The 27,854-nt window shown below is 45.8% G+C and overlaps 1 protein-coding gene across 1 annotated transcript; it reads left to right on the top strand.

Annotated features, from left to right (window-relative positions):
* The first annotated feature begins 7,094 nt into the window (after positions 1-7,094).
* On the top strand, positions 7,095-27,616 carry LOC113933409 (eukaryotic translation initiation factor 3 subunit C). Its single transcript, XM_035722503.1, has 21 exons — positions 7,095-7,162; positions 7,293-7,432; positions 8,896-8,961; positions 9,062-9,251; positions 9,644-9,769; positions 9,968-10,022; positions 10,157-10,266; positions 10,659-10,786; positions 17,688-17,847; positions 18,244-18,347; positions 18,800-18,941; positions 19,156-19,281; positions 19,405-19,498; positions 20,289-20,479; positions 20,679-20,903; positions 24,775-25,138; positions 26,586-26,745; positions 26,841-26,906; positions 26,996-27,083; positions 27,177-27,339; positions 27,438-27,616. The coding sequence occupies exons 2-21, from the start codon at positions 7,332-7,334 to the stop codon at positions 27,518-27,520; spliced, it is 2,742 nt and encodes a 913-aa protein (XP_035578396.1). The 5' UTR covers positions 7,095-7,162; positions 7,293-7,331; the 3' UTR covers positions 27,521-27,616.
* Positions 27,617-27,854: the final 238 nt, after the last annotated feature.

Genomic DNA, 27,854 nt, shown 5'->3' with positions numbered 1-27,854 from the left:
TTCATAAGAGATACTGGTCTGAAGTTTTCTCAGGTCACTTTTTGTCTGGTTTTGGTATCAGGGTAATGCTGACCTCATAGAATGAGTTGGGAAGTAGTCCCTCTTCTATTTTTTGAAAGAGTTTGTGAAGAACTGGTGTTAATTCTTTAAGTAGTTGCAGAATTATTAACCAGTGGAACCATCTGGACCTGGGCTTTTCTCTGCGGGTAGTTTTTGCTACGTGTGGTTTTTAAGCATTTGAGATGTGGCTAGTATGCTGAGAAACTGGACTTTTAATTTCATTTAATATATGACAAGCTACAGATGACTATTGTTGACCATATTGGACAGAACAGGTCTTGGATGGTGGTTCTCAATAGGGTGGCACTGCCCCCTATGGTCATTTTGGAAGTTTGTGGGGGTTTTGAATTTCACTATGAATGAAGGCATCGCCCTTACAGGGTGAGGGCCAATTTTCTATGCCTGAGTGGCTTCTCAGTGTCCCCACCAGACATCTAACAATATGTGCCAGGAATCTAACTTCATTTTACATGTGAATTCAAGATATATCTTGCTTGCTTTTATTTCTTTTTAAGATTTTATTTATTTGTCAGAGAGAGAGAAAGAGAGAAAGCACAAGCAGGGGGAGCGGCAGGCAAAGGGAGAAGCAGGCTTCCTGCTGAGCAAGGAGCCTGATGCGGTACTCGATCCCAGGACCCTGAGATCATGACCTGAGCCGAAGGCAGTCGCTTAACCAACTGAGCCACCCAGGTGTCCCTCTTGCTTGCTTTTAACATACACTGAAATTTCCAGGAATTCAACTATTATGTACATTGAAAGAAGATTGTGTTTTGTTTTGTTTTGATCTTAACCAAGAGCTGTTTACTGTATTTGGAAAATCCCTTCACTGAAGGCAACACTCACAGTAAAACCTATTGTTTTTGGCTGCCATTGTAGCTGCCTTGTTCACTGTGATTCTAAATCATGTAAAAAGGCTGAGTATATATACACACACCTCTTTCAAAATACCAAATACAAAGAAAAAAGTTCAGGGTGCCTGGGTGGCTCAGTTGGTTAAGCGACTGCCTTCGGCTCAGGTCATGATCCTGGAGTCCCGGGATGGAGTCCCGCATCGGGCTCCCTGCTCAGCAGGGAGTCTGCTTCTCCCTCTGACCCTCTTCCCTCTCGTGCTCTCTATCTCTCATTCTTTCTCTTTCAAATAAATAAATAAAAGCTTTAAAAAAAAAAGAAAAAAGTTCAATATTTGTTCATATTACAATTGTCTTCTTATAAATCCAAACTACGTCATTGCAAGTAGCTGCAAATCTCTATTTCTTTATATTTCCTAGGGAAATCACACCTTAGCATTTACATATTTAAGTACATGTTTGTTTTTTATCTATTATTTATTATTTTTTTAAAGATTTTATTTATTTATTTGACAGAGAGAGACACAGCAAGAGAGAGAACACAAGCAGGGAGGAATGGGAGAGGGAGAAGCAGGCTTCCTGCTGAGCAGGGAGCCCGACGTGGGGCTCGATTCCAGGACCCTGGGATCATGACCTGAGCCGAAGGCAGACACCCAACCATCTGAGCCACCCAGGCGCCCCATAAGTACATGTTTGTTTTTTAAAGATTTTACTTATTTATTTGAGAGAGAGCGAGAGAGAGCAAGCAAGAGAGAGCACGAACATGGGGGAAGGGGCAGAGGGAGAGGGAAAAGCGGACTCCCCACTGAGCAGGGAGCTCGAACCCAGGACCCTGGGATCATGACCTGAGCCGAAGGCAGACACTTAACTGACTGAGCCACCCAGGCGTCCAGTACATGTTTTAAATAAAGGATATTTTCTTTTTTCTCCTTTATAAATAAAGTTAGAATGTAGCAGTATTTACTGAAGCTGAATATATACTTACTCTATGGTCTAGCTATCTCACCCAAGAAGGTAACTATTTATGTCCACAAAAAGACTGGTATAAAAATGTTGATAAAAGCTTTACTCACAATAGCCCCAGGCTAGGTACCACCCAAATTAACAGGAGAGTTAATACATTATGGCATAGTTACATGATTAAAGAGTATTCAGCAATCATAAGAGGAGGAACCACCAGTTCATGTAAAAACATGGGTGAATCTCACAGGCTTCTGAAAGAGGCCAGACACAAAAAAGGAAATACATCATAATTCTATGTATCCGAATCTCAAGAAGAGGCAAAACTAACAGATGATGGTACAAGTGAAAACAGTTGGTATGCTTTGCTGTCTGTATGTTGCCTTTCCTTTCAGTAGCAATCAAAACAGCAACACATGATTGAACCCAAACTGCATGAAATGCACTGAGGGAGATATTAAGATGTGTAAAGATATTATCCCTGTTTTCAAGGAGCTCGGGGGCTATTTGGGAAAATAAAACACACACAGAGTAAAAAAAAAAATTGTGTGTGTTGGAAGGTTATATTATCTATGAATTTCATAAAGTGTCTCAAGATATTTGTTTTAAAAATGGGGCACTGGATCACCCAGCCACCCCATCCCTCCCACCCCCCACCACTCCAGCAACCCTCAGTTTGTTTCCTGAGATTAAGAATTCCTCCTATCAGTGAGGTTATATGATACATGTCTTTCTCTGATGGACTTATTTCGCTCAGCATAACACCCTCCAATCCATCCACGTCGTTGCAAATGGCAAGATTTCATTCCTTTTGATGGCTGCGTAATAATCACAGATCTGTACCTCTGAAACAAATAATACAATATATGTTAAAAAAAAAAAAAGAAGATAGCAGGAGGGGAAGAATGAAGGGGGGGAATCGGAGGGGGAGATGAACCATGAGAGACGATGGACTCTGAAAAACAAACTGAGGGTTCTAGAGGGGACGGGGGGTGGGGGGATGGGTTAGCCTGGTGATGGGTATTAAAGAGGGCACGTTCTGCGTGGAGCACTGGGTGTTACACGCAAACAATGAATCATGGAACACTACATCAAAAACTAATGATGTAATGTATGGTGATTAACAAAACATAATAATAAAAAAAGGGGGGGCACTGGATCTACCAGAACTGAGGCCTCCATGGCTGGAGTTGAGTGAAGAAGAGAGAGCATGGTACCTAGGATTTAGTCCCGGGGAGGAGTCCTAATTCCACCCTTCTCCTTCCCCCATGCTCGGTCCTCTGCCTCCTTCCAGTCCACTCCCCTCTTTCAATGACAATGTATCCCGCTTTGGTCAACATTAGAAAATAAAACAGTGTATCCAGAAGAGTCTCCTGTGGCCTTTGAATTAGAGGATCTGGTTTTGGGACCTCACTCTGTCACTAGCTCAGCCACCATGTGCTCGTTCAGAATTGTGGTTTTCTCATCTGTAGAATGAAATTAGTAGTAGCTGCTTGGCCTGCCTACCTGCAAGTTTGTCATGACTTTCAAATGCCTTTATGCATTTGGAGTTGCTGTTCAAATTGCAGCAATGACTGACACCTTTCAGCTTGCTGGTTGCATGATTACAGGCATTCAGAGAGAAGCAGTTGGCCAAGGGAAATGTGACGCCCACATGCACCATGGGCACCAGACTGATCAAAGCTCCGCCAGTGTGTGCTTCCTGCTCTGGGACCATTAAGGACCCCATCAAAATCTAGGCATTAACAAAATGCACCTATTAAAAACACCCATGTCACGCTTGGCTCCAGTTATGAAGCCTAGTTATCCTCATAAAGGAAAACATTCTCAGGTTTTCTTTACTTTGCTGCCCTCATTCCCATCCCTCCTATTCACAAGATTAAGTTGTTTTAACTCAAAAAATTGTCAGGGTCTAGCTTTGAAACAGCAAAGCTCTCAAGAGTTCTGATGGCTATGAAATGATGTTTGGGTTGGAATACAGTGTAGCCGTGTGATCTTGGGCAGGTCACTTGACCTCATAGGTGTCAACATCCTCTTTTCCAAAGGGCTGCTGTGAAGATTTAAAAGAGGCATTCATCAAGAGGAGTCTCAGGAAATGCATTTTATGGTTCGTAATATAATGGTACAATAGTCTGCCATTAAAAAGAATGAGACAGGTCCATATGCCTTATAAAAAGAGCTGCAAGATATGTGAATAATGAAGGAAGACCCAGAAGAGGACAAAAGAATGCTATGATTTGTGTAACACAAAAGGTGGGGATATACATATATTCCATCTCTCTATTGATACATCTCTCTGTATAAATGTGGATACATAAAAAGATATAGATGTAAGTACATATGTATACTATAAGGGTTATATCAATAAGGATCTATCAGATACCTAGCTATCTATATATCCTTATTGATATAACCCATATACACACATATGCACACATGTATCTGTATCCTTTTATGAATTTTAGCTCTGTATATACAGAGAAACATGTGGAAGATTAACACTGCAAACTGATAATTATGTTTGCCTCTGGGGAGAGAAGCTGAGGAACCGGGGGTCAGGGGTGGGGAACCGATTTCTTTTTTCCTGTATATTCTTCTGGAACGTTTACATTTTGTAATGTACATTTAATTAATGTGATTATATTTTGCAATCGTGTACATGTATTAAGAGAAAGATCGGGGCGCCTGGGTGGCTCAGTCGGTTGGGCGTTTGCCTTCGGCTCAGGTCATGATCCCAGGGTCCTGGGATCGAGCCCCGCATCAGGCTCCCTGCTCAGCAAGAAGCCTGCTTCTCCCTCTCCCACTCCCCCTGCTTGTGTTCCCTCTCTCGCTGTGTCTCTCTCTGTCAAATAAATAAATAAAATCTTAAAAAAAAAAAAAGAAAGATCGTCCATGTGGAAGGGCTTGGCACACACTAATATTTTGCCGTGAAAATATTTGTGGATGTACCGTGAACCTTCTTCATTAAGACCTCCATTTACCTAGGAGGTCCTGAGTGTGTTTTTAATTTTTCTTTAAAAAAAAAGCTGCATCAAATGTGACATGTATCATATTAAGGTGTAACAACACTGGGTGGATTGTGGGTACATGGATGCTCATTACAATAGTCTTTATTCTTGGGGCGCCTGGATGGCTCTCTCGGTTAAGGGTCCTGGAATCGAGCCCCGTGTGTCGGGCTCCTTGTTTGGCGGGGAGCCTGCTTTTCCTTCTCCCTCTGCCTGCCGCTCTCCCTGCTTGTGCTCTCTCTCTCTCTCTCTGTCAAATAAATAAGTTAATAAAAATCTTTATATAAGAAAAGAATAGTCTTTATTCTTGTCTCTATGCTTGAAATTTTTATAATAAAAAACGAAATTTAAGAAGCCCACTGGGTAGTAACTGGAGGGGGATACAAGAGTGGAACTTGGGGGTGGGGGGAATCTGGTCATGTCCTGTTTTTGATGTGAGTGCTGGTTATCCAGGTGTGCTAGCTTTATGAAACTCATCAAGCTGTACACTTGTGACCTGTCACTCGTCTGAACCTATGTTACACTTCAATTAAAAAGTTCACTAAAAAAGCCACCTCGCTGTTAAATTGAAATTTTTCATAATGACTTAGTAAGGGATTGGTAAAAAATGAGTGCAATATGATTTTTTTTTTTTTTTTGCAACTTATCATGGTCTTGGGAGTAACGGGAAGCCACCCTAAAATCAGTAGCTTTCCTTTAGCGTGAATTTACATTTCTTCATCTCCAGGGACATTGATTTTTATCTCACTCAGCCTCTTTTTCCCTTTACCTCAGGCTCCCTTGGCAATTTCTGCGCATTCCATCTCTGTTCGGGGAGGTGAAGAGGTTGGTGTCAGAATCAAGTGGATCTGTGGGGAGAGAGGGAAGGAGGGAGGGAAGGAAGGGAGACAGAGAGAAGGGGAAGGGAAAAGAAAAGAGGTGACAGGCCAAGACATGTGGAGAGGCCCTGCCACATTCTAACCCCGATGTACCAGCCACTGACTGTGCCCTGAGCTTTCCTGTCTCCAGGATTTTCACTCTGTTTTGTCTACCCAAAGTGGCCTCCTTCTTTCCCTTCAGTCTCCTAATTCCTACTTTTCTTTCAGGCGAACACTGTGCCTCCAATCTAAACTCAAGCCCAGACATGCAGCAAATACTGAATGACTGGAACTACCTTTAAAAATGTAAAACAGTCCCTGTGCTGCTAAAACCCCTGCTGATGGTTTCTTCAACCCACCTGGATCTAAATCCACAGGCCTATAAGGACTTGCATGATCTAATATTGTCTACTTCTATACTATTAATGCCTGCTCACTTTCACTGATAGCACACCGGCATTCTCTTTATTCCCAGAACCTGGCCGAGTTCATTTCTGCCTCAGGGCCTTTACACTTGCTGTTTCCCTTTCCTAGAAGAAGAGTTGGGAATGCTCTTTCCCTAGAAGACCATCCGCATGGCTCCCTTCTTTCTGTCATTTGGATCTCAACTCAAATGTCACCTCTTCAGAGGTCTGCCCTTCCTATCCAAAATAATCTTCCCATCTAACCAGTTACTTTAAAATCTTTACGGTGCTTATTACTATCTGAAATTATCTGTTTACTTGTTAATTTATGCCACTACAATAGAATATGAGTTCCTTGTGAAGTCAGGGACCATTTCTGTCTTATTCACTGATGTATTCAGTGCCTAGGACACTGCTGGTTCATAATAAAACGTTGGTAAATCAGTATTTGTGGAACAGTGAGTGAATACTAGCTAATTATTATATGTTTATTTTGTACAAGGCACTGCCCTAAAAGCTTCACATATACTAACTAAGTCATTTAACTCTCATACATCCTGTGATGTAGGTGCCATTTTTGTCATTTTATAGTTGGGGAGAAAGAAGCACAGAGAGGTTAGGAAATTTGCCTAAATTCACACAAAGTGGCGGAGCCAAGATTTGAATCCAAAGTCTGATTCGAAGTTTACCCTAAGCCTAGCTCCAAAATCTAGCAGCTCATCAGCGTTACGTGGGTGCTTTAAAAAAAAGTAAACTCCTGGCCCTGAAATTCTGATTCCGCAGGTGGTGGGTGAGGCTCGGTATCTGCGAGTAACAAAACGTGGAGAGTCGGTTTTCTCCAGGCTCCGCCCGGCCCGCCAAGGTTACGTCAGGCCTGTCCCCGCCCCTGCGTGGCGCGAAGACCACTGGGAGTTGTAGTCGCTGGCATAGTTCGTCACCGTCTCCCGGAAGTGACGTAGAGGTCCCATCTTCCCTCTTTTCGCGTTTCCGTCGTTCCGGCTACACGGTGTGACTGGCGAGCTCGGACGGTGTGTATTTCTTAGGCCTGTCCTTTGAGGAGGGGACGCAGATCGGGGTGCTTGCGGGGACGATGAGAGGTGGGGGTCGGGAGGTGGCGGCCCTGGACCCTTCTTGTCTGTGATTCCGGCTCTCCCGCAGGTCCGGCTGCGCCCGCCGCAGCCCCTCAGCGCTGTCGCCATGTCGCGGTTTTTCACCACCGGTTCGGACAGCGAGTCCGAGTCGTCTCTGTCGGGGGAGGAGCTCGTCACCAAACCCGTCGGGGGCAACTACGGCAAACAGTGAGTGGGGGGCCTGCGCCGTGGTGACCACTCGCGGAGTGCGCGGTTCTGCAGGCTCGGGAAGGCCGCGTATGTGGGAGGGAATGGAGGTGGGGGCGACGACGAGTCCGCAAGGACGCGGCGAGAGCGGGTTCTGAGGATTTCGAGAGTTTAAGGGACCAAAGCATTGTCGAAGGGACAACCTTCATGCTTCAAGGTGCTGTGAATGTGGGAGTCCACCCGCTGGGTACAAGAGTCAGAAGAGATTTCCCACTGGCCAGGTCTGTTGAATCAGCTTCCTAATTGGCCTGCATGTCCACAGCCACTGTACCACCTCTCTTCCGCTCGGCATCGGACTCCGAAAGTCCTAGTTACTCTTACCACCAAAAAATCCTGCTCACAAAAAAATCCAAAATGCTCAATTGGTATTTGAGAGCTGCTGGATGTGGCTCTGAAGCTCAGCTACCTGGTACTCCGGGCTGGCTCACCATCATCTATTAATTTTCCTCTTTTTGGTATTCACTTAAATACCCTTCCCCTGGGGTGCCTGGGTGGCTCAGTTGGTTAAGCGTCTGCTGTCAGCTCAGGTCATGATTCCCAGGGTTTTGGGATCCAGCTCCACATCGGGCTCCCTGCTCATCGAGGAATCCGCTAATCCCTCTCCCTCCCCTGCTTGTGCCTGTGCTCTCTCTCTGTCAAATAAATAGGTAAAATCTTAAAAACAAATAAATAATACCCTTCTATCTCTGTAAATTAAAATTCTTTTCACTTTTTGAAACAGTGGAATGTTTCTTGAGCTTCCTTCATACGTGCCACTTTCACCTTTTCTGAATCCCTGTGCCACTGTTTAATAATACATATAAATATGCACATATGCCCATCCGAATATGATTTTATATTATTGCCACAATCGGAAAACCAACATCGCTTATTCTAAAATACAAAATAATTGGAAAATGAATAAAGTGAAAAGAATGGAGATATGTTACCATCTGAATGTTGTCTGTGGTCTGGTCTCTCCTTATTAAAGAAAAGTGCTAGTAATGGAGGTTTAAAGCCATTAGGACCTTTTCTTTGCCCTTGGCTTCTCCCACTCTGGGAAACATTGCTTTCTATTTTCTAATTCAAGTACCACCTTAAAGCCTTTTCCATTCATTCTAGCTGAAGTACCCCTTTTTCTTGACTTTTTTCAGTATTTAGTTACTTGTGTTTTCATGTAATTAGTTTTCTGACCCAGTAAATAAATACCTGTGTTTATTTTTGAGAGGATGGAGATGGTCATCTTCGTGCAACAGTGTTTGACAAAAGGGCATACATGAAGTAGGCTTAGCTGATTGTGTTGTGGTCGATGAGGTTTTAGAGAAGAAGTATCGAGTATGATGGCCTGAGTAATTCCATTCTTTCTGCTCCTCTGAGAAGGGAAATAGAGATCACTTGAAAAGACTGGAGGAAGGGAAGTTAATGGTCTCTGTTTTTTCAAACAGGCCGTTGTTGCTGAGTGAGGATGAAGAAGATACCAAGAGAGTTGTCCGAAGTGCCAAGGACAAGAGGTGAGGCCATGAGGAGCCCAGATGATGGGGCATCTCTAGCACTGGTGGGTTTTCTGGTGTTGGTGGGCATGTCCAATGTGGTTTTGGGCTCCCAACCCAGGTTTGAGGAGCTGACCAACCTCATTCGGACCATCCGTAATGCCATGAAGATTCGAGATGTTACCAAGTGCCTGGAAGAGTTTGAGCTCCTGGGAAAAGCATATGGGAAGGCTAAGAGCATTGTGGACAAGGAAGGTGTCCCCCGGTTCTATATCCGCATCCTGGCTGATCTGGAGGACTATCTTAATGAGGTGTGATTTCTGTGGGTGAGGGAGGATCCAGAGGGACTTTTGGACCTGGGGCCTGCTCCTAACCCACTTCCAGGAATCCTGTCTCCTCTTGCTGTACATGTAGTACTTCGTGGAACTTGAGAAAAAGGGGGCTGAAGCAAAGAGAGGGACCTTTTTTGGCCAAGAATTTTAATCATACTTATTTTCATATTCTTATTTGTGTTTTTTTTTTCTTTTGGTGGTGATATACAAAGGATCTTCAAAAAAATAAGTTAACAAACACAGTTGGTAAGCAGTACAGATGGTGTACAGATAGCAAAACTCATCATGTGGGGTGGCGAAGCCTGATGTTTAGGAAATAATCCTTAGTCTCACATCCCTGTTCTCTCTTTCTTCCCTCTGTTATCCTTTAGCTATGGGAAGATAAGGAAGGGAAGAAAAAGATGAACAAGAACAATGCCAAGGCCCTGAGCACCCTGCGCCAGAAGATCCGAAAATATAACCGAGATTTTGAGTCCCACATTACAAATTACAAGCAGGTGGGGATGCTAGAGGCAGACTTTCTGAACTGTGGGGACAGTGACCCCCCTGAGTGAGACAGAAGAGCATTTGCAAATGGAAGGTGTGCCTGGAGAAGGAATCAGGACACATGTCTCCAGGGTGGAGGGGGAGGATGGGGAGGATGGGGTGATGGTTGGCAGGCATCGTTAATTATTCTCGCTTCTCCCCTGGTCAAGAACCCTGAGCAGTCTGCAGATGAAGACGCCGAGAAGAATGAGGAGGATTCAGAAGGTGAGGGGGGGGGGGGCCCTCACCGAAAGGGTTACAAGTACACAGTTGGTTCCCTTGGCATGCTTTCTCGGTTGCCCCTCTGCCTCGCTCTTTACCACTCTGACTCTCTTCTCTCTCCTTCCCCCCTCCCCCAGGCTCTTCAGATGAGGATGAGGATGAGGATGGAGTCAGTGCTGCAGCTTTCCTGAAGAAGAAATCAGAAGCTCCTTCTGGAGAGAGTCGCAAGTTCCTGAAAAAGATGGAGGTCAGAGCCAGTGCGAGACTACGAAGGGCGATTTGCCTGCCATGGACCATTCTTGGGTTCCTGGGGAGAAGACCCCTAGGCTTAGGAGGGGTGGGGTTTAGTGGAGTCTGATTTGAGAACAGGCTTTGTCTTGGATTAGAGCACGGCGTGATCTGGAACCTGGACCACTAGATTTGGGACCAGGGTCTACTCCGGGGGAGCTGTGTGTCCCTAGAGCAAGTCCACGCTTCTCTCTGGGTCTTGGTGGTCCAGTCCAGCTCTTCATATGCTGATTGATGATTAACCACTCTTGTTCTGCCCCTGAAAATCCCTGGAACCTGGGTCAGCAGGGAGAGCGGGGAGACCAGTCAGTCTCCCCGTCTTTTTCCTGATGATTCTCTTATTTCTCTAAGGATGATGATGAGGATTCGGAAGATTCAGAAGATGATGAAGACTGGGACACGGGTTCCACGTCTTCTGATTCCGACTCAGAGGAGGAAGAAGGGAAGCAGACGGTGCTGGCCTCACGATTCCTTAAAAAGTAAGAAAAGTAGTGGTGCCTCGGGCCACAGTGGGAAGTGTAGGAAGCCTGCAGTCATCTTGAAGGTGGTTGCTTCTTCTGTGGAGTGCTTTAGGTTGTCCAGGCCAGTGGAGGGATTTAGGGCAAGTATGAGGATGGAATTTGAAGGCCCAGAGTCGAACATTTAACTGCGAGATGACTCACTGCACGTGTGGTGTAAGTGTCTTCCTGGCACCAGCTAGCTGTGTGGTGTCTGACAGTCTGCTTTCATTCTCCAGTCTTCTCCAGTCCTTCTCCGTCTGTAGAATGAGGGTTACTGGCCCCCGGCTCCGAGGAGAGCTGAGAGTGATTTATAGGGCAGCAGCTCAGCCCAGGACCGGCTGGCAGCGTGGCTACCCTCGTCACTCTCCCTGGGAACTTTGTAGTATGTTAGCAAGTAGGCGGCAGTCAGCCTTTGTGAGCTTTCTTGGGGCGGTGTGGGAGCCGGGGAGGAGTCTGATTGGACTCCGGTTCCAACCCTTAGTCCTTTAGTAGCTGTCGGCTTTGCTAAGTTACTTAACCCTCATCGTAGGCTTCCGAGTCTTCCTCTGAAGTCAAGGTGATGCTTGCCCCTGTGTGCCCCACGGGGCTCCAGTATCAAGCCCACTGATAACAGTGCTGCTGTATGGGAACTCTTGCTGTTGTGGGGTTGCTCTCCTTTCAGAAATTGGGGTTGTGTTCTTCAGGAGGTAGTGAGTTCCCTGGCACTAAAGAGGACTAAACACAGGTGTTTTGTTGAAAAGCCTTTTTCATTCTGTGCTCCACTTGACTGGTCAAGCCCAGGAAGCATGTGTATCTGATGTATATTTATTTATAATGCTTTTTTTTAAAGATTTTATTTGTTTATTTGACAAAGAGATACACAGCGAGAGAGGGAACACAAGCAGGGGGAGTGGCAGAGGGAGAGGGAGAAGCAGGCTTCCCACGGAGCAGGGAGCCCGATGCGGGGCTCGATCCCAGGACCCTGGGATCATGACCTGAGCCGAAGGCAGACACTTAATGACTGAGCCACCCAGGTGCTCCTATTTATAACGCTTCTGACGCCATATGTGTGGGGTTTTTTTTTTTTTCCTCACGCCTACCAGTTCTCCAACTCTCTGGACACGAACATGGTGCTCAACTCGCAGTTCAGTTCTGAAACAACCCAGAGTTATCGCAGACCCCACAGGTTAAGGACTCAGTCCTACAAGACTGCCCCCACCTCAGAAGCCAGTGGCAAGTCCCAGGTTTGGCCCCTGTACTGTGACCAACCAGCTATAAATTCAGAGTTTCCACAGCCCTCTCCTCAATTTCAGTAATTTGCTAGAACAACCCATAGAACTTGGGAAAGCACTTTACTTGCAATTATCCATTTATTTGAAAGGGCTTTAAAGGGTACAACTCAGCAACAGCCAAATGGAAGAGATGCACAGGACGGGGTATGGGAGAACAGGCACAGAGCTTCCATTCCCTTTCTGGGTGCACCACACTCCTAGCACCTCAATGTGTTTACCAACCAGGAAGCTTTCCAAACTTCGTCATTTAGGGATGTTTATGTAGGTCCTTACCTATTACATAGGTAAGACTAAGTCATTGCTCATTGACGATTAGCTCAATCTGCAGCCTTATTCCCCTCCTAGTGGTTGTGATGAGGCTGAAAGTTCCAAACTTCTATAATCATGCCATGGTCTTTCTGGCAACCAGTCCCCTCCCTTTCCCTGGGCAACCACTGGTTTGCTTTCTCTCTCTAGATAAGTTTCCCTTTTCCAGAATTTCATGTAGCTGGAATCAACACAGTAGGTTACTTGATTGGGAGGGATTTGGCTTTTTTCACTCAGTAATTAAGATTAATCCTATTTTAATTATTTTCTTTCTCACTTTTTTTGTGCTTAAGCCATTTCTAGATTGTATTCTTTTTTTCCCTCTTACTCAATTTGTTTCCCTCTACTGGTTTGGGAGTTACATGCTATCCTTTTAGAGATTACCCTTGATTTATACTTTTAGCCTGTGAAATTTTATTTTGTATACTTAATCAAAAAAAAAAATTCTAGGGGCGCCTGGGTGGCTCAGTCATTAGGTGTCTGCCTTCGGCTCAGGTTATGATCCCAGGGTCCTGGGATCGAGCCCCGCCTCGGGCTCCCTCCTTGGTAGGAAGCCTGCTTCTCCCTCTCCCACTCCCCCTGCTTGTGTTCCCTCTCTCGCTGTGTCTCTCGCTGTCAAATGAATAAAATCTTTTTTTTTTTAAAGATTTTATTTATTTATTTGAGAGAGAATGAGAGATAGCACGAGAGGGAAGAGGGTCAGAGGGAGAAGCGCTCTCCCCGCCGAGCAGGGAGCCCAATGTGGGACTCGATCCCGGGACTCCAGGATCATGACCTGAGCCGAAGGCAGTCGCTTAACCAACTGAGCCACCCAGGCGCCCCAAATGAATAAAATCTTAAAAAAAAAATCTAAAATCAGGTTGAATTAAAATTCCAGTTGACAGAAGTTGAGTTAACCACGGGATCCTCAAAGGTCTTTGACTTGAGTTTGACTTTATGTCAATGAATAATTCAGAGACACTATATTTTACCTGTGTCACAAGACCAGTTTTTAAGGTTGATTTCCAACCAAGACGAAAGCAAGATTTATATAAGAGGAAAAAGAACAAGGAGAGAGGAACCACAGATGGTATGGGAACAGTGAATTTTGATTGCATGTTTTTTTCTCATTAGCTATCTAAGCCAACCAGAGTTGGTGTTAGTTGTTAATGGGTTTTCTAGAAGCATGATCGTCTGTTTCCATAATGTCTGCCAGGATCCTTTTTCAGCGTCTCCATATTAAATCAGTCTATACCCTTTTCTTCGTCAGATTTTCTCAGCTTTTATTTTTTGGTTAAAACAAGCACATAAAGGAATGGGTTTAATCTCAAGAGCTTCCATCTCTTTTTGGTGTGCAGTAAGGCTGTCTAGCAACATAAAGGCACCTGGACATTAGGTAGTAGGTTTGGGCAGAAAATAGGAGGCCAATCACAAATATAAGAAACATCAGAGTCTATGTTCTATTTAATTTTTTAATCAGGATAAGCCCATCTATGGGAATGCTTTAAAGAATCAGTTTAGTGAACTTTTAAATCACGTGGATTTTTTTCTCTTTTTTCAAGTGGCTTTTTTCTTTAGCACCCAAGCCTAGGGGAGGAGCAAAGGGAGAGGGAGAAGCAGACTCCCCGCTGAGCGGGGAGCCTGATGTGGGGCTCGATCGCAGGATTCCAGGATCATGACTCTGAGCCAAAGGCAGTCACTTAACTGACTGAGCCACCCAGGAGCCCCTCAAGTAGCTTTTTTCTTAATTGATATATTTTTCCAAAGTATCCAAGTGTAGTAAGATGTTATTCGTTGAACATCTTTATTATAGTTTTGGCTGACTTTATTATAGTTTGGGTTTTTTTTTTTTAAGATTTTTATTTATTTATTTGAGAGAGAGAGAAAGAGAGAGAGCACATGAGATGGGGGAGAGTCAGAGGGAGAAGCAGACTCCCTGCCAAGCAGGGAGCCTGATGCGGGAGTCGATCCAGGGACTCCAGGATCATGACCTGAGCCGAAAGCAGTCACTTAACCAACTGAGCCACCCAGGCGCCCTTTATTATAGTTTTTATTTAGGGTTAATTCTTAGCTAAGGAAGTTATTAATGTGAGTTTGGGGCTAAAATGTTGATTTAACTTGCTATATGGACATTAGAGGTAAATTACAGATCACACGTTAATGTTTCCAAATTCGTAGTTGGGGTAGGAATTCTTAAGTACAAACTGATGAAATCTAGTGTCTTGGATCCCTTCTGATAAATTACCACGTTAGACTCTTAATCAAGTGTGAGTGTTGGTTCACCACCTTGGGTGTTCTGAGGGTGAAATCTGAAGCTGGCCCCCGTACATAGAGGGCAGGGAGAGACCAAAGAAAGAGGCAGATGTCTCTCCAGGTGGGCAGGTGGCAGGTTTCATAAGCAAGGGAACTGACAGGCGAGACTTGTCTTGGAAGGCGGCAAGGCTGGTACATCTTTGCACCCACCCACAAGAATCATAAAAGTTTATATAGAGGCCTTAACAGGGTAGTGTCACATATACAGTCCAGATGGTCTTAACACGTTACTCACAAGGCTGCATTCTTGAAACGGCCCCCAGAATGGGAATGGTGGGCAGAACGTATATCGCAAGGATGGAGAGAGGGTAAGGGGTTTCCTGTTGCCCATGGCCCGCTAAAGGGTCAGCCGGCAGTTAAGTCCTCTCGATGCTCTTCAACGATGAACAATCACGATTTTTTTAAAACTTAATTAATATTTAACTGTTGATACAGAGAGCAATCAAGATTTTTTTGAAACTTCAATAATATTTAACTGTTGATAAGGTCGGCAGTGGAGGAAAAAGGCAAAAAAGATTAACTCGAGTAAAAGAAAAGGAAGACACATAATAAAACGTAAGTTTGTTGTCTCGATTATGAACCTTGATTAGAAGGTGTATTGGAGGAAGTTCGCTACATCTGGTAGCATGATTGGCCTGTGGAATTTCACAGAGATGCTGCCTACTTCTAAGAGTTACTGGCTTCTGAAGGCCTGTGTGTGTGTGTGTGTGAGAGAGAGAGAGAGAGAGAGAACCTCAGGATGAATCTGGTGGGACTGGATGCCCAAACTGTTAGGATCCTAAGCAAGAGTGTCTCGGGGCTCTAGATTAGTAGTTGTTGTTAAGAGGGTGTGGAATGATCCTTTTCAGGTTTTAGGGCTAACTTCTGTGGGTGTCTCTTAATATCTTTTGTCTCTTGCCTATGTATTTAAATAGAAGTATATTTGGTGATGCCCTGTTGGGAAAGTGGCTTGCATCAATTCGATGTATAACTGAGAGCATAAACGTTAGTTTTCTAATTTCTAACAAGATGTGAATACACCAAAATATAATCTATCATAGGGGTGAGGTCAAGCCAAATTTTAGTCTTCCAGTTAGAATTTCATAGGGTGAGAGTGGCACCTGGCTGGCTTAATCGGTGGAGCATGGAACTCTTGATCTCGGGGTTGTTAGGTCGAGCCCCTACATGTTGGGTGTAGAGATTACTTAAAAATAAAATCTTTAGGGACGCCTGGGTGGCTCAGTTGTTAAGTATCTGCCTTCGGCTCAGGTCATGATCCCAGGGTCCTGGGATCGAGCCCTGCATTGGTCTCCCTGCTCCGCAGGAAGCCTGCTTCTCCCTCTCCCTCTGCCTGCCGCTCCCCCTGCTTGTGTTCCTTCTCTTGCTGCATCTCTCTCTGTCAAATAAAATCTTAAAAAAAAAAAAAAAAGAAATCTTTAAAAAAAAAAAAAGAATTTCATCGGTTGAGAGTTCATTGTGTTTTTGAAGTATGAATCCCAGTATCCTTAGGGCTAGGAGTAAAATTTTAGGCCTGGAAAGATTAAGTTCTTTTGAAATTTAAGCAGAATTGATTTTAAAATAGCATTAGGTTTTTTGATCTTTTCAGAGCTTTAGGGATATGTCCAAGAGGTTTCAGTTTAGTTAAACATAATTGCATGTTTGCAAAGGATTTTACCTATAAAGTGAGCTTTTGATCATTAAAGAGAATGTTGCTGTAGTACAGGGAGAAAACCCGCAAGCTGTCGAGTTCTGGCATACATCCTTTGGCAAGCGGAAAAGTGATCCAGCTGGCAAATTTATAAATTATTACTAAAACATTCAGACCTTTTAAGCAGTTAAAATGAAATTCATTTGTAGATATTTAAATGGCAGTTGATGAGAATTATAATTTGAGTATCTGTTGAGTCTGGAAAGATTGGTTCATCAGTATCTATGTAAAGTTTGAGATAATTTGTCTCTTGTTGAGTTTATATTTCATTATATAGTATTAAGTTTGGAGATGGTTTCAGACACCAAGTGGCCTGAGACCGCTTTGGGATTGCCAATGATCTTTTTGCTTTTGGGGGGGAATTTTGTTGTCTTGAACAATTGTTTTTTATTTTTATTTTGTTTTTTTTATTTTTAAAGATTTTTATTTATTTATTTATTTGACAGAGAGAGTACAAGCAGGGGGAGCAGCAGGGAGAGGGAGAAGCAGGCTCCCCACTGAGCAGGGACCCCGACGCAGGACTCAATCCCAGGACCCTGGGATCATGACCTTAGCCGAAGGCAGATGCTTAACCGACGGAGCCACCCAGGGGCCCCGAACATTTTTTTTTTTTAAGATTTTATTTATTTATTTGACAGAGACACAGCGAGAGAGGGAACACAAGCAGGGAGAGTGTGAGAGAGGGAGAAGCAGGCCTCCCGCCGAACAGGGAGCCCGATGTGGGGTTCGATCCCAGGACCCCGGGACCATGACCTGAGCCGAAGGCAGACGCTTTATGACTGAGCCACCCAGGAGCCCCCAAACAATTGTTTTTTAAATTCAGAATTTAGTTTAATTCTCATAAGCGTGGAGCAGTCAGTCTGGGAACAGCAAGTTTTTTTACGCTAATTTCAAACTGATAGTTGGTGGCTGGTGAAAAGATTAGATAGAGCAACTAGTATTAAAGAGCAGCTGTGAGAACAACTGTGTCTCTTATGGATATAGTTTTCTCTGGAAAACCTGGGAGGTTAGCTATGGGGCAACATGGCAGGCTGTTTCTGTGTCCGCGGTGGCTGGGTTGGTCCCTCTACCTTATCAGACCAGGCCCCGCTGTTCCCTTCATAAGGTTTTCTTAGTGGGTGTGACAGGCCTTGGTTAGTAGTCTGGCAGATTCACATGCTTGATAGTCACTGCTTTGGTTATGGTTATGGTTAACTTTAGTTCACTCTCATAGAATATAACTTGAACCCAGGGCTTGAGGGAGAAAAAGAGAAGTTCGTGGGAAGAAGAAGCCTTAGAGGTGGAGTGGGGACTGGTCTTTCATGTCTCCCATGTTTCCTGGCAGGGCCCCCACCACAGAGGAGGACAAGAAGGCGGCTGAGAAGAAACGGGAGGACAAAGCCAAGAAGAAGCACGATAGGAAATCTAAGCGCCTGGATGAGGAGGAGGAAGACAATGAAGGCGGGGAATGGGAAAGGGTCCGGGGTGGAGTGCCCCTCGTTAAGGTGAGGGCTTTAGTGTTTTGTGTTTTTTTGGTTTTTGGGTTTTTTGTTTTGTGTTTTTCTTTTAAGGTTTATTTATTTATTTGAGAGAGCATGTGCACATGCTTGAGTGGGGAAAAGGGCACAGGGAGAGAGTCTTCAAGCAGACTCCTTGCTGAGCCTGGAGCCCAATGCGGGGCTCGATTCCATGACCCATGAGATCATGACCTGAGCCAAAACCAAGAGCCACACGCTTAAATGACCAAGCCACCCAGGTGCCCTAGGCTTTAGTATTAAAATGAATTGAGAAACCATTTGGGAGAGCATACAGGTGCCCCCCTGCCCCATTGGTTTGGGAGAAAAGTTAGGGTAAGAATGGGTTTATATCAACTTGCACATGATATGACATGTGTTGCCCAGGAGAAGCCAAAAATGTTTGCCAAGGGAACTGAGATCACCCACGCTGTTGTCATCAAGAAACTGAATGAGATCCTGCAAGCACGAGGCAAGAAGGGAACGGATCGGTAAGATTGTTGGGCCCAGACTGTGAGATCACGGGGTGAATGCTCTCTCTAAAACACGGGTGGAGGTTGGTGGGGAAATAGCACTGTTTGGGAAGATCTGTGTGTGGCTACAGTTGAAGGACTGGTGTACTTGGAACATACTAGTCCATTTTCTGCTCTTTACTCTCTCTTTGATCTTAAACCAGTCACTTAAACTTTGGGGATTATTTTCCCATCTGCAAAATGGGAATACTCATTTTCTTTAATTATTTGGTAACTGAAGAGGACGGCAGATTGTTAGCATTGTTGCTGCTTCTGTTTGGAATTTATAAAGGAGAAGCAAGTACATAGGTGGTGAGGATAGGTGGGTAATGGGAATGACGCTGCCTTGCTTGCCTGAAGAGGGCACACTGTGACAGGATAAGGTTTTTTGATTTGTCTCTGATACCTCACCCCCTTCTGCTCCCCTCCAGGGCAGCCCAGATTGAACTGCTGCAGCTGCTGGTTCAGATTGCGTCTGAAAACAACCTGGGGGAGGGTGTTATAGTCAAGATCAAGTTCAATATCATCGCTTCTCTTTATGACTACAACCCGAACCTGGCCACGTACATGAAGGTGAGGGCAATGAAGAGGAGCATCCTAGAGCTGAACTAGTGGTTTGGTCAGCGGGGGCGGGGTTTGTGGTTTGGTGCTTAGTGTCTTAAAACTCGAGGACTGTGGGAGCAGTCTTGGTAGTTGAAGGCCCCATGGATTTCTGGTGAAGGGGCTCTTAGGAGGCCTGTGCTTCTTCCACCTTCACGCCTCTCACTGCCCTCTGTTCTCTTGACAGCCTGAGATGTGGCAGAAGTGCCTGGACTGCATCAATGAGCTGATGGACATCCTGTTTGCAAACCCCAACATCTTTGTTGGAGAGAACATTCTGGAGGAGAGTGAGAACCTGCACAATGTTGACCAGGTAAAGAGAGAAATTGGAGGTGTGTGTTGTCTGCTTGCGAAGGCTCAGTGGAGACATTAGGGTCAAAGTCTGGCACTGAGATCTGGGCTCATTTGTTTGCTCTTCCTTTGCCTTCTTGTCCAGCCACTTCGTGTCCGTGGCTGTATCCTAACCCTGGTGGAACGAATGGATGAAGAATTTACCAAAATAATGCAAAATACTGATCCTCACTCTCAAGGTAGGCTTGGGCAAGCATGGGCATCAATGAGAGGGAAGGTGCAGGGAATAAAACTAAGGGTTTTACTAACAAAGTGTCTGGGGAGCCAGCCCTTCCCTTACCCCAGAATTCACACAGAGGGCCTGGGAAGATGCTAGGCCCCACTCCCATAGCTTCAGATTCAATAGGTCGGGGTGGGGGGTGTCCTCCAAATTTTGCGTTTCTTCCAGGTGATGCTGCTATCTAGGGACTATACTTTGAGAATCATTGGGGTCTGGCATCAGTCCACTTTCTTGTTTGGCTTGGATCAGAGGCATTTGGGTTGGGGAAAGTGCAAGACATTTACCCAGTGAAACATGAAGGCCCACATGTGCTCACTGAGTCAGGGGTGTAGTGATGAACGAGGCAGGCAGAGGCCTTTCACGCTCACGGAGCTTAATTTCAGTGCTGGAGAAAGGCATTTCAGTGAGTAAATAAAACGAGGCAATTGTAGATTGGGACAGGGACCCGTGTTAGTGAGAGATAGGGTGGCCGCTGTAGATAATGGTTGAAGAAAGCGTCTTAAGGCGTAAGGTAGGGGCCGTTTAAGGTAAGATCCGAATGAGGAGGAGGAGTTAATCGGGAGGAAGTAGCAGAAGAGCACACCCAGAGGAACAGAAGTGTGCGGGGAGGGGATGGTGTTTTCAGGGCACAGTGAGGAGACTGCTGATGGTGCAAAAAAAAAAAAAACCACAGTGGTAGCTGGATGATGGGGGGCAGATAACGGGGAAAGCCAGGTGCCCGGCTGAGCGGAGGGGCCTCTCCCTGCCAGAGTACGTGGAGCACCTGAAGGACGAGGCGCAGGTGTGCGCCATCATTGAGCGTGTGCAGCGCTACCTGGAGGAGAAGGGCACCACTGAGGAGGTCTGTCGCGTCTACTTGAGGCGCATCCTCCACACCTACTACAAGTTTGATTACAAGGCCCACCAGCGGCAGCTCACCCCCCCTGAGGGCTCCTCAAAGGTGAGAGTCTCCATAGCCACGGGGGAGGGGGAGGTGTCTGTCCGGACGTAAGGGCCAATCTGTTCCCTGGGGAGTCTCGGAGGCGGGGCAGGGAGGGCCAGAACCGAGGCTGGACAGAGTTTCACCTTTGGCTGCGGGGGGAGCCTGAGCTATCTCTGCCGGATCCTCTCCTAATGACGTCCTGCCCCGCGCCCCACAGTCCGAGCAAGACCAGGCAGAGAACGAGGGCGAGGACTCGGCCGTGCTGATGGAGAGGCTGTGCAAGTACATCTACGCCAAGGACCGCACAGACCGCATCCGCACGTGCGCCATCCTCTGCCACATCTACCACCATGCCCTGCACTCCCGCTGGTACCAGGCCCGAGACCTCATGCTCATGAGCCACCTGCAGGACAACATTCAGCACGCGGACCCGCCCGTACAGGTAGGGTGGAAAGGCAGCGCTCTGGCCCCGTCCTTGGGGCGGGATGGCTCGACCGGGTTAGCAGCTATCTGGCTGGTGGAGAGGTGAGCGGACACCTGCTCCTTCCCAGATGCTGCCATTCTCTGATCCTCCTGCCCATTCCCATGTTGTGGCCTGTTCGGACAGCACTAGAGGCCTCTGGGATGGAGATTTGGGTTCAGCTAACGCTTACGATCCCTACTGTGTGTCTAGTTGAGAGCATTAGGCGATCTTTTAGTTTAAAAAGGGAGAAGAACCGTAAGTCATTAAACTAAGGAAAGACGGGACCCAGATGCAGTGTGGTGTGTTGGGACGGGACAGTGGGACCGCTGACTCTGCATGCGGCAGTGCCATGGGGGACACTGACATACAGGAGCGTTGCAGCCGTATCGAAGTGCAGGTCCTGTAAACGTGTTTAAAACAATGAAGCAGTCCTGACGTGTAGAACAGTGCACATTGTGAACCTGCAAACCTGAGGTGAACCCGTGTGATGGCGGTTTTTAAATAGCATTCCCATTTGTCCTTTCTTATTCCAGTGCGTGAATTTATCTCAAGTTCTTGATCTTTGTTCCTCTTGATAGACTCCTGGTCTGTTTCCAGTGTGGGGCTATCATAAAGAAGCTGTCAGGAACATTTATAAGCCTTTATGTGGCTGTACGTTTTCTCTTGGGTAAATAGTTAAGAGTAGAATTGCTGTATCAAAGTGTAGGTGTGTGTCCAGTTTCATAAGAAACCGGTTACGCCACTTTACGCTCCTACCGGAATGTGTGCATATTATATTCCTTGTTGATATATGGTGTTGTTTATCTTTTTAATTTAAGCCACATTGGTTGTTGTTTAATGGTATCTCGTTATGGTGTTGGTTCCTAGTTCCCTGGTAACCCCTGAAATTGACCAGTTTTCGCTGGATACCAGGCCTTTGTCAAATGAATGTTTTCCAGATACTTTCTTCCTTTGTGTGTTCTGCCTATTCATTTTTAATACCATGTCTTGTGGTGTAGTCTAACAGTTTTTTCTTTTATGCTTATTATTTTTGGGGTCCTGTCTAAAGAAACCTTCACAATTAACAAAGATACTTTTTTTTTTTGAAAGTTCTTAAAGGTTTTAGCTTTCACATTTAGATCTATGGTTTTCTTTTTTTTTTCTTTTAAAGATTTTATTTATTTATTTGACAGTGAGAGAGACAGCGAGAGCAGGAACACAAGCAGGGGAAGTGGGAGGGGGAGAAGCAGACTCCCCGCTGAGCAGGGAGCCCGATAGGGGACTTGATCCCAGGACCCCGGGGTCATGACGTGCACCGAAGGCAGACGCTTAACAATTGAGCCACCCAGGCGCCCTAGATCTATGGTTTGGATAAATGGTATGAAGTCAGGGTCAAAGACATTATTTCCCCATCATACTGTTTTGGTGCCTTTGTGGAAAACCACATGAAAGAGCCCATATGGCCTCATAATTGTAAGTGTATTTTTGTTCTGTTTTATTCATTCATCTCTGCCTGTAAATAAGTTTTAAAATCAGGTAGTAAGAGTGCTTCCATTTTGGTCTTTTTTAAGAACGCTTTGGATATTCTGTAATCTTTGCATTTCCACATAAATTTTAGAATTCTATTGTCAATTTCTACAAAAATGCCTCCTGGAATTCTGTGGAATCTATAAATCAGTTTTGAGAAAATTGACATCTTAATAACAACACTGAACCTTTCAATCTTATACCTTATCTCTTTGTGTAATTTCTCTCTGCAGCGTTTTTTGATTTTCATCGTAGAAGTATTGCACATCTCTTAAGAAATTACTCCTGAAGTGGCACCTGGGTGGCTCAGTTGGTTAAGCTTCTGACTCTTGATTTCGGCTCAGGTCATGATCTTCCGGGTCGAGAGATCAAACCCTGCACTGGGTTCCATGCTGGGCATGAAGCCTGCTTAAAATTCTGTCTCGCTCTCCCACTACCCCGGCTCCCCCCCCACCCCCCCACCCCATGCTTTCTCTCTCTCCCTCTCTAAAAAAAAAAAATTATTCCTGAATATTATGAGTTTCAATGCTATTGTAAATGTAATTTTTTTTTATCTCATTTTCCAATTGTTAACTAATTACTGGTATATAAAAATACAGTTCATTTTTGTATTTTGGCCTTAAATGCATCTATTTTGCTAAATTTACTTACTTGGTTTAATAGTCTATTCACTTGTTTGTCTAGCTTTTCTGCTGAAATAATCATGCCATACGCATTTAGATAGTTTTATTACTATACCAGTCTTTATGACTTTCCTTTTTCCTTTTTTTTTTTTACTTTAAAAGATTTTCTTTATTTATTAGAGGTAGGGGGAGAGGATGAGCGGGAGAGAGGGGCAGAGAGAGAGGGAGAAACAGACTCCCTGCTCAGCAGGAAGCCCAGTGCGGGGCTCGATCCCACGACCCCGGGATCATGACCTGAGCCAAGGCAGATGCTTAACCAATTGAGCCACCCAGGCGCCCCTCCTTTCTTCTCTCTTTCTTGCCATATTGCAATAACTTAGATCTCCAGTACTTAGTGCTGCATAGAAGTAGTGAGAGCAAGCACCTCACCTTGGCCCCAGTCTTAGGGAAGCGGTCAACATTTTACCACTGAGTATAACATCAGCTGTAGTATTTTTATAGATGCACTTTCTCAGATTGACGAAGTTCTCTTCTGATCCTAGTTGAGAATTTTTGTCCTATATAGATGGTTGAATTTTGTCAAGAGTTTTTTCTGCATCTACTGATAATGATGCAGTTACTTCTCCTTTATTGTGTTCATATGATGAGTAACCGTGATTTTAGATTTTTGTATCAGCTTTTCATTGCAGAGATATGGCCTATTTGATCATGATCTGTTATCTCTTTTATATATGGCTGGATTGTGTGTGCTAATACTTTTTCAGGCTCTTTGCATCTGTGTTCAGGAGTGGTCTGATCTATATACTTTTATTGTCATCGATAAAGACTCTATCTGCACCCCCCCGCCCAGAATCTATACTACTTAAAATCTTCCCCTATCTTAATTTAGTGGCAAGTCCATATTTTCAGTTGCTTAGGCCAGAAATCTCGGAGTCAGACTCGATTCTTGTTTTTCTTTCACATCCCTCACCTGATTCCCCTGCCATTTGTATTCAGAGTCCACACCTGACCGCTTATCACTTCTGTTGCCCTTTGGTCAGAGCCACCATCTCTTCCTGGTCTCTGCTTCTGCCTTTCTTTTCCTTCAGGCTGTTCCTAGTGCAGCAGCCAGGGTTAACCCTGTTAAGTCAGATTATATCACTTATTTTCTCAAAAGCTTCCCATGGTTTCCCATTTTAAAAACATTAATGTGGCCTGCGGGCCATGTGCTTGCCTGTTCAGTTTATGCTCTCATCTTTATAGTTCCAGCCATATAGCTCTCCTGGTTCCTTGAGTACACCTGGCACAGTTCTTCCACAGGGGCCTTTTTGCATTGACTTTTCCTTTTTTCTAGAATACTCTTCCAGATACCTGCATGACTTGGTCTTTTTTTCTGTCAGGTTTTTATTCAAACATTCCCTTCAAAATGAGGCCTTCTGTAGTTATCCTGTATAAAATTGGGAATTCCTACCACCACATGGCTTCCTTCTTAACTCCCTCCTGTGTTTAATTTTTCTCCTTGGCATGAGTACCCATCTGCATATTGTAGTTATTTTGTTCTCCATCCCCTTATCCCTAGAATGTAAGCTCCGTGGAAGGATGGGGATTTGTCTGTTTTGTTCTCTGTCCCAGCCCATAGCCTAGTGCTCAGCACCTCAGTGGTGCTCAGCATAGATTTGTTGACTGCATGAACAGCTTGCCTTGTGGTTGTCACTTCTGAGTGCGTTGCCCTTCGTTCCCAGATCCTGTACAACCGCACCATGGTGCAGCTGGGCATCTGTGCATTCCGCCAAGGCCTGACCAAAGATGCACACAATGCCCTGCTGGACATTCAGTCCAGCGGCCGGGCCAAGGAGCTTCTGGGCCAGGGTCTGCTGCTGCGCAGCCTGCAGGAGCGCAACCAGGAGCAGGAGAAGGTGGAGCGGCGCCGGCAGGTGCCCTTCCACCTGCATATCAACCTGGAGCTGCTGGAGTGTGTTTATCTGGTGTCTGCCATGCTCCTGGAGATCCCTTACATGGCTGCCCATGAGAGTGACGCCCGCCGACGCATGATCAGCAAGCAGTTCCATCACCAGCTGCGGGTGGGCGAGCGACAGCCCCTGCTGGGTGAGTGTGGGGCTCTGCAGGGCAGCAGACTTGCTCATTCGTCCCTTGATGCCTTTTTTAAAGATTTTATTTACTTATTTGAGGGAGAGGGAGAAGCAGACTCCCCACTGAGCAGGGAGCCTGATGCGGGGCTCAGTCCCAGGACCCTGGGATCGTGACCTGAGCCGAAGGCAGATGCTTAACTGACTGAGCCACCCAGGTGCCCAGAAGCTTTATTTTATTTTAATTGCAAAATTGAAAAAGTCTGTATCTCCAGCATCGCTTAGGGCTCTCTGGCTCACTGCAGCCCTTGCCTCTCTATGACTGCCTAGGACCAAAAGGCAGTTTCTAGTTCAGGTCTGTGCTACTGTTGGTTTTGTAGAGAAATAGTCTTTGAATCTCTAACTTTGCCTCTTTTATTTTTTTATTTTTTAAAGATTTTATTTATTTACTTGTCAGAGGGAGAGAGTACACAAGCAGGGGGAGCGGCAACAGGCAGAAGGAGAAGCCGGCTCCCCGCTGAGCAGGGAGCTTGATTCAGGACTCGATCTCAGGACCCTGAGATCATGACCTGAGCCAAAGTCAGCCGCTTAACCGGTTGAGCCACCCAGGCGCCCCTAACTTTGCCTTTTTTAAAAGTGACAAAGTAGAAGCTGATCAGAAGGGTTGTGTTCTCTTCCTTACACTTAGCCTCATTCATACATTTCTCTCTGGGCTGATCTGTTACACCTTTGAGCTTGCTCCCTATGCTAGGGTCCGCTGTGTCATGTTTCTTTACACCTGCCATCCATTCCAGTCATAGCGGTTTTGCACTTTTGTTGTCTACTCTGAATTCCGGTTACTCTTGTTTGCCATGTTTTCTTTTCCTGGATTGTCTTTAAAGAAAAATACGCTGAAGCAGTGATAATACAGTATGGTTAAATCATGAAGGTGGTATAAGAAGGAATGATGTTTGGTAGATACAGTTCCAATTGAGATGTTAGAAATTTTTTTAGGTCAGGGCACCCGGGTGGCTCAGTTGGTTGTGTCCCAACTCTTGATCTTAGCTCAGGTCTTGATCTCAGGGTCCTGAGTTCAGCCCCCGTGTTGGGCTCCATGCTGGGTGTGGAGCCTACTTAAAAAAAAGAAGGAAGAAAAAATTTGCTTAGGTCAGGAAAGCTCCTAAGAATCTGATGACAGCAATGTACCTTTTCCTAGGGAAACGTATATGAGGATAGACATAACAATTTGTCACCATTTTCAAGGGGCTCACCAATCCCCTGAAGCATGCCACAGACTGATTTAGTCTATGTAAATGTAGTTTGATATTAAGTGATTTATAGGATCATGTAGCTGTTTAATGGAGAGCTGGGAGAGTCCCAGTCTGGTTGTTTGCTTTCCTGTCCCATGTTCTTCCTTGAGCGGTGCCTGAGGCGGGAGCCATGGTCCCAGGCTTCTCCTGGGCCCTGCCTCATTTCCACCCTTTCAGGTCCCCCTGAGTCCATGAGGGAACACGTGGTTGCTGCCTCCAAGGCTATGAAGATGGGCGACTGGAAGACCTGCCACAGTTTTATCATCAACGAAAAGATGAATGGCAAAGTGTGGGACCTTTTCCCCGAGGCCGACAAAGTCCGAACCATGCTGGTTAGGTGAGCAGAGAGGAGAGCCATGGTGGGCGGGGAACAAAAGACTGGTTGGTCTCCTTCCCTGAAGATCGCTCCCCTTTTCTCCCTTCTCCCCACAGGAAGATTCAGGAAGAGTCACTGCGGACCTACCTCTTCACCTACAGCAGCGTCTATGACTCCATCAGGTAGGATGGGCCCTAGGATGGCAGAGGGGCCCTGGCTTCGTGGTCCAGGCTCCTAATTGCACCCTGCTCTCTGCCTTCTTTCTCCCCAGCATGGAGACTCTGTCTGACATGTTTGAACTGGACCTGCCCACTGTGCACTCCATCATCAGCAAGATGATCATTAACGAGGAGTTGATGGTAAGGGCCAGGGTAGAAGATGGGCAGGTGGAGTCACGGGGAGCTTGGAGTGGAGATCTGTGTCATGTCCGTCCTCTGCCTCACTTCCGCCAGGCCTCCCTGGACCAGCCGACACAGACAGTGGTGATGCACCGCACCGAGCCCACCGCCCAGCAGAACCTGGCCCTGCAGCTGGCGGAGAAGCTGGGCAGCCTGGTGGAAAATAATGAGCGGGTGTTCGACCACAAGCAGGGCACCTACGGCGGCTACTTCCGAGGTCAGTGGTTCTGTCTCTCTCTTCTCCCAGGGTCCTGGCCCCCTTCCCGCCTCTGCACCATCATTCCTGTCCTCCTCCCCTCTCCCCCCGCCCCGCAGACCAGAAGGACGGCTACCGCAAGAACGAGGGCTACATGCGCCGGGGCGGCTACCGCCAGCAGCAGTCTCAGACAGCCTACTGATGGCCTCGCGTCTGTGCCTCCGACCCAGACCCTTCAGCCTCTCAGTCGTAGGCCACACCCCGAGTCATTAAAGTTCTATTTAGTGTTGTTACAGTGCCTGCTTGTCTGCGTGTTGCCGCAGAGGTGGGTTGGACACGTTTGTTTGCTAATTGTATTTCTGAGCTTCTGCCACATGATAGGCACAAGGCTCAGGATGCAGAGATGGCTCGTACGTATCCCTGACTTCAGAGAGCCTGCTGCTCTTTGACATCGGACAGAAAATTGTAATAACATGTGATAAGTTCTACCAGGGGTTTGGAAGGCAGTGGATGTGTTGAATAGGATGTGACTCTGG

This window comes from Zalophus californianus, chromosome 10 (assembly GCF_009762305.2).
Source record: "Zalophus californianus isolate mZalCal1 chromosome 10, mZalCal1.pri.v2, whole genome shotgun sequence".
In the NCBI taxonomy this organism is placed as follows: Eukaryota; Metazoa; Chordata; class Mammalia; order Carnivora; family Otariidae; genus Zalophus; species Zalophus californianus.
The sequence above is the reverse complement of the archived record's forward strand: the minus strand, read 5'-3'. Positions and strand labels throughout refer to the sequence as shown.

What these genes read in the sequence shown, in the direction of transcription:
- LOC113933409 (XM_035722503.1), top strand. Translation starts at nt 7,332, where the DNA reads ATGTCGCGGTTTTTCACCACCGGTTCGGACAGCGAGTCCGAGTCGTCT. An exon ending in GTCCGAACCATGCTGGTTAG is followed by an intron (nt 26,746 to 26,840) that starts GTGAGCAGAGAG and finishes TTCTCCCCACAG; the next exon opens with GAAGATTCAGGAAGAGTCAC. An exon ending in CTACGGCGGCTACTTCCGAG is followed by an intron (nt 27,340 to 27,437) that starts GTCAGTGGTTCT and finishes CCCGCCCCGCAG; the next exon opens with ACCAGAAGGACGGCTACCGC.